The sequence below is a fragment of the Gracilinanus agilis genome, unplaced genomic scaffold, assembly GCF_016433145.1.
Source record: "Gracilinanus agilis isolate LMUSP501 unplaced genomic scaffold, AgileGrace unplaced_scaffold21930, whole genome shotgun sequence".
NCBI lineage: Eukaryota > Metazoa > Chordata > Mammalia > Didelphimorphia > Didelphidae > Gracilinanus > Gracilinanus agilis.
In genome coordinates this window covers 1-5,991 of record NW_025353505.1, presented here as the reverse complement: position 1 = coordinate 5,991, position 5,991 = coordinate 1, and the positions used below count along the sequence as shown (strand labels likewise).

At 50.5% G+C, this 5,991-nt stretch overlaps 1 protein-coding gene across 1 annotated transcript; it reads left to right on the top strand.

Annotated features, from left to right (window-relative positions):
* Positions 1-2,447: 2,447 nt before the first annotated feature.
* On the top strand, positions 2,448-5,883 carry LOC123254430 (protein YIPF1-like). Its single transcript, XM_044683456.1, has 3 exons — positions 2,448-2,531; positions 4,914-5,030; positions 5,457-5,883. Exons 1-3 carry the CDS (start codon positions 2,468-2,470, stop codon positions 5,513-5,515), a joined length of 240 nt encoding a protein of 79 aa, XP_044539391.1. The 5' UTR covers positions 2,448-2,467; the 3' UTR covers positions 5,516-5,883.
* Positions 5,884-5,991: the final 108 nt, after the last annotated feature.

The following is a 5,991-nucleotide window of genomic DNA, read 5'->3' as shown; positions in this document are numbered from 1 at the left end:
TAACAAGTGTCCTTGTTCAGGGTCTATTTCCCATTCATGTCCGCCTCAGTCCATGCATTCAAGCAATTGTTTATCTTATATGTTTCCTCTCCTGCAGTCCTTCCTCTGAGTGTGTGTAGCATCTTTACCATAAATCCCTCAGAGCTGTCTTGTGTCATTGCATTGCTGCTGGTACAGAGGTCCATTACATTCAATTTTACCACAGTATATCAGTCTCTGTGTACAATGTTCTTCTGGCTCTGCTCCTTTTGCTCTGCATCACTTCCTGGAGGTCTCTCCAGTTTGCATGGAATTCCTCCAGTTTATTATTCCTTTTAGCATAATAGTATTCCATCACCCGCATATACCACAATTTGTTCAGCCATTCCCCAATTGAAGGACATCCCCTCATTTTCCAGTTTGTTGCCACCACAAAAAGCGCAGCTATAAATATTTTCGTACAAGTCTGTTTATCTATGATCTGTTTGGGGTACAAACCCAACAATGGTATGGCTGGATCAAAGGGCAGGCAGTCTTTTATATCCCTTTGGGCATAGTTCCAAATTGCCAGCCAGAATGGCTGGATCATTTCACAGCTCCACCAGCAATGCATCAATGTCCCGATTTTGCCACATCCCCTCCAGCATTCATTACTCTCCCCTTCTTTCATTTTAGCCAGTCTGCTAGGTGTGAGGTGATACCTCAGAGTTGTTTTGATTTGCATTTCTCTATGGCCAGGCTTTTTTGAAGCAGCCACCTTCCACTGTTGTCATACCTGGGACCAAGTGATTTGTCATCATCCCTCAATGCCAAATCCTTAAGCCAGGGGTATGCTGGAGCCAGCTCAGCTCCAGAGCTGATTGTTAAATTTACATTTGGAGCATTTACATTTCCAAAATGATAGAGGTTCGATTTATTTTTTTGTCTAAACTTAAGAAAATGCTTGAGAAAAGGTTAATAATAATACAGATTAAACTTAAAAAAAAAAACCTTACCTTCTATCTTAGAATCAATATTGTGTATTGGTTCTAAGGCAGAAGAGTAGTAAGGGCTTAGGCAATGGGGGTCAAGTGACTTGCCTAGGATCACACTGTTAGGAAGTATCTGAGGTCAGATTTGAACCTAGGACCTCTCATCTTCAGGTCTTGCTTCAAATCTACTGAGCCACCCAGATTAAACTTTAAAATGTGTCACACATACCATGTTTTTATTCTGGAAAACTGATTGTTAAATATTTACCAGCACACCCCTGCTTTCAACACCAGGCTAGCACACTTTCCTTAGAAATGACCAGGCTGTAGGCTTAACATTCCTTGATTCTGCCATGATTATGAAAGCTTTGACTCAGTCTGGGCCCCTGCAGTGAAATTCAGACATACTTTTGGAAATTGGAGTACATTGTTTTTACATGGATTTAGTGACTTTAATGAAAGCAAAATACATTTCTTAAAATAAAGGAATGATTCCTCTTAAAGGAAGTGTAGCCAGGATCCCAGGGAATAGATTTGCTGGTAATTATCCCTGCTGTGGGGCTCAGTCACTTGGCGGTCGTTTGTGACACTTCATTTATGGTTTGCCAAGTTTTCTTTTTCACGTTGGGTAGCATGGGCTGTCAGTTTCCCATGGGGTTCATTTAGGCAATTTGTGTTTTTATAGATATTCCTCCTTGCCATTTCGATTTCCTGTTTTGTTGGCAGGTAACTCAGGATAATAGTCCCTGGTCATTTTGTCACTCTCCTCTCCTTTTCGTTTGGTTCTTGGGGATGCAAACATCCTGGAGAAACAGGCCTCGAGCTCAGAGGAGATTGCATTCTCCTGAAAAGGAACCCCACAGCAGGGCTGCCGCTGTCCTCATTCTTCCCTAATGACTTATCATGGCCTTGGACATTGAATAGAATTCCCTGATTGGCATGACCTTTCTTTGAAGCGATCCTCTTATTACTTTTTTTTTTTTAACCCTTAACTTCTGTGTATTGGCTCCTTGGTGGAAGAGTGGTAAGGGTGGGCAAGGGGGTCAAGTGACTTGCCCAGGGTCACATAGCTGGGAAGTGTCTGAGGCCGGATTTGAACCTAGGACCTCCCGTCTCTAGGCCTGACTCTCAATCCACTGAGCTACCCAGCTGCCCCGATCTTCTTATTACTTTTGCTAACCCCTTCCAGCTTCCCAGTGCCTTGTCCACTGTAGAGCACTTACACAGGCATCAAGGCCATAGTCCCCTTGGAAGTTCAGTGACTTCCTCGAGCTCGTTTGAAGGAATCCTTTTCATTCCTAGGCATTGTATTTTTCACACCATCTCCAGTCAGTCAACTAGCATTTCTTAACTGCCTACTATGTGCCAGGCCAGCCCTGAGGATACAAAGAGAGGTGAAGGGCCATTGCTGCCCTGTAGGAGTGCTCACAGGGACAGACAGCCTGCTTGGGTCACGTCTCTGATCTCTGACTTCTCCACTGTCTTGTTTCTAGGTCTTCGACAGGATAAAAGGCTCGATGTTGCCCATCCCTGGGCGGAACTTTGTTAGGCTGTATATCCGAAGCAATCCAGATCTCTATGGTGGGTGCTACGCAGGCCACACTTATTTCCATCCTGGGGGTGGTGCCAGGGAGGGTCTGAGAGAAGACTCAGGAGGAGGCTGGCTACTCTTGTGGAACCAAAGTCTCTGGGGTGGTCCTGGAGTGGGAAAGAGAAAGAAAACGTTTTGAACACTGTTCTGAACATGGCTACTGTGACTAATGGGCATGTGATGTGGTGACACAGGGACTCCCTGAGGGGCTGTTTAATGGTCCTAGAGTTAGGCCTTGAAGCGTTTGAGGCAGATGTCAGGGGGCCAGACCTTGGACAAGCCATTGGGCCCATCTGGGCTTTAGTTTCTCCTTGTGTAAAACAGCAGGGTAGGATCAGATGGTCTCTGAGGTCTCTTTTTGTTCTGAGTTCCAGGATCCCATTTTCCAGTGAATGGATGTTTTGGCTTCTGCCTGTAGCAAGTTTAAATGATTTCTGGTATTCAGGCCACAAAGATATGAAAGGTGGGGTGGATAGAAAGCCCACTCGGAAGTCAGGGAAACCTAGGCTCAGGTCGTGACTAGGCCACCTTGGACAAGTCATTTTACTCCCCAGGTCCTGGGCTATGTCTAAGACTCTTCTATTCCCAAGCAACTGTGCATTTGTATTGATGCAGTGAGTTAACTCATCAGGATGTTTTGTGAACTATGTGGCAAAGAAAGGCTTCTAGGAGATCCAAGGAAGGAACAGTCTCCCTGGGCCTGGGAAACCTGGGAAGGCTTGGTGGGAGATGCAGTGACATCTTCCCTTCAGTGCCTCAAAGGGAAGGAAGGAGCCAGCCAGCCAGACACACAGGGGTGTTCACTAGACACCTGCTATGGGCCAGGCCCTGTGCTTGAGGAGCTCCCAGCCTAGTGGGGAGAAGGGAAGCAAAGCCCTTTGGGCAGAATTTAGTTTGGAGAAGCCGAGGGAATAAGGCCGAAGGTGAAGGGGCAGCAGCACTGTGGAGGGTCTTCAGTGCCAGCTGAAAGACTTTTATTTGATCCTGTGGGTGAGGGGGAGCCCTGGGAGGCTTTTGAGCTGGGGAGCGACGTGGCCAGGTCTAGACGATGGCAAGGTAGTTAGCTAGTAAGGCATTCATTAGTGCCTGCTTTGTGCCTGGTGCTGTGCTGATGATGGGCATAAAGAGAAAGGCTGAAACACTTTTACTGCCCTCTGGGAGGGTGCTTATGTTCTAATGAGGGAGACAGGGGTAAAGAACAAGGCCCATCCGAGTTACAGAGGGACGGCATCCACAGTGAGGGTCTGGGAAATGTCTCCTGCCTGAGGTGAGATTTGAGTCAAGTCTTGAAGCCAGGAGAATCAGGACATGGAGGAGAGCATCGCCGGCCTGGTTATGGCAAAAGAGAGAGGAATTCAGAGAACTGGCGGAATTCAGAGCTGAAAGGCATCTCATCCAGCTTGTACTTGAACACAAAGACCTTCTGCAACATCCCATCATGAAGACCTTGAGTGATGGGGAACTCACTACCAGCTGAGCCAGCTCTTGCTCTTTGGAAGGGTTTCCCAATATTTGTCTCAGATGTCTCTTTCCAGCTTCTCCCAGGTGTACTGTGTCCTGTCCTTTGGGGCCAAGCAGAGCGAAGCTTATCCTTCTCCCAGGCCTGGGCCTGAGAGCTTCTTCAGGTGCCCAGAGGCCTGTCCTGTGGCAGAGGGGCTGTGCCGTGCCTGGCCTCAGTGGGGCAGAATGAGGGACCTGGGGGGCACCTTCCATGTTACCTCATGTGTTTGCTGATCTTCATCCCTCAGAGCCCACCCCTTCTTGGGCCCCCACTCTTGGAATCCTCAGCTTCCTTCAAGGCCTGGCTAAGGGGCTGCATCTCACAGCTACCTCCCCTCTGCTGCATGCTTGTGTTTTCTATAATTCTGCTCCTCGAGGCATGCAGGCTCTTGTTCATTCTTGCTTTGTGGCCTCAGAGACTTGTCCTCCTCAGGGCCCTGGGCCTTGCACTTGGAGTCAGGAGGGCCCCAGGACACTGGGCAGCTCACTTCTGGGCCTCTGAGGGCCCTGGTGGCTGGATGTCTGTGATCCTCTGCCAGATTTCCTAACTGGATGGGATTGGCTTGGCGTGGTGTGGACAGGGAGACGTTTTAGAGGAAGAATCCAATGGAAGGAAATCCATTTGGGTCATTGTCTAGAACTACGTTGGGATGCCTGGATGTTGGAGGCAGAGACCAGGTGACCCGCCGTCCAGTGTTCTGGAGTGGGCGTTCTGGGGTCACTGTTGACTGGAGCTCTGTGTCTCCAGTGCCTCAGAGAGAAGCCAGTTCTGCCTGAAGGGCTGTTCTCTTGGCCATGGAGGGAGAGGGGCAGACGGGCTCTGTGCCCCCAGGCGGCTGGTGCTAACTCCTGCTGCTCTTTCTCTTTCCCAGGGCCCTTCTGGATCTGTGCCACCCTCGTCTTTGCCATCGCCATCAGTGGGAACTTCTCCAACTTCCTCATCCACTTGGGCGACAAGACTTTCCATTATGTCCCCGAGTTCCGGAAAGGTCAGCCGGCCGGGCTGTGCGATCTTGTTGGTGGTGGGCCTCTCCCCGGGGGAGTGAGGGATGGGCGTTGCTGGCAGAGCCAGGCTGGGGCATTTCTCAGGAGAAGAACGGGGTGGTGGGAGAGCCCAGACAAGGCCTCGGTGCGTGCTGGGCCTGGCTTGGCAGTCAGGCTGCCGGATGCTTTGAACCGTCCCCTGAAGTAGCAGGAGCCAGGGAGCCGCCTGGAGGATGAGGCGGCTCCTCTGGGTCAGACCCTCCCCTGGGCTTCCTCCCTCAGCTGTCAGCGGGATCTTCCCAGCGGGCTGGTCTGGCCCTGGCGCCTCCCCTGCTGCTCATTGTGGCTCCCCGTGGTCCAGGCTCCAGGTCAGAATCCCGTGTGTGGGGTTCAAAGCCCGCCTTGTCCCAGCCCCGCTCTGACCTTTCCAGGCCTCCTGAACGCTGCTCCACGAGCCGGCAACGGTTGTGCCTTGCATAGAGACTCATAATCACGAATTACGCAGCAGAGCTGGGACTGAGCCCACCTTCAGGTCACTCAGGGCACGGCTGCCAGGCCCTTCTTCCCCTTTTGTCTTTGTACACGGGGCGAGCAGGGAGTGCTAGTGGCTGAAAGGAGGTAGGGTGGCAACCCACAGCCCAGAGCGTGGTTTTCTGTATACATTAGGTGTTTAATGTTTGCTGACTGACCCAATGATTCCCCGCCAGTGACTGGGAAGTTCTGACGCTAAGAATAAATACACTTATAGACAATCATATTGAGAACAACCCTTCACCGTGCTCCCTCCTAAGGGCCATGTCCGGGGCTGTGGGCTCCCTTGTCTACTTCTAGTCCCAGCTGACCACCGCTCTCGCTTCTGCTCCTGTCCAAAGCATCATGAGAGGGAGGAAGGACAGAGAGAGAGGGGAGGGAGAAGGGAGAGAGAGAGAGAGAGAGACAGAGAGAGACAGAGAGAGACAGAGAGGA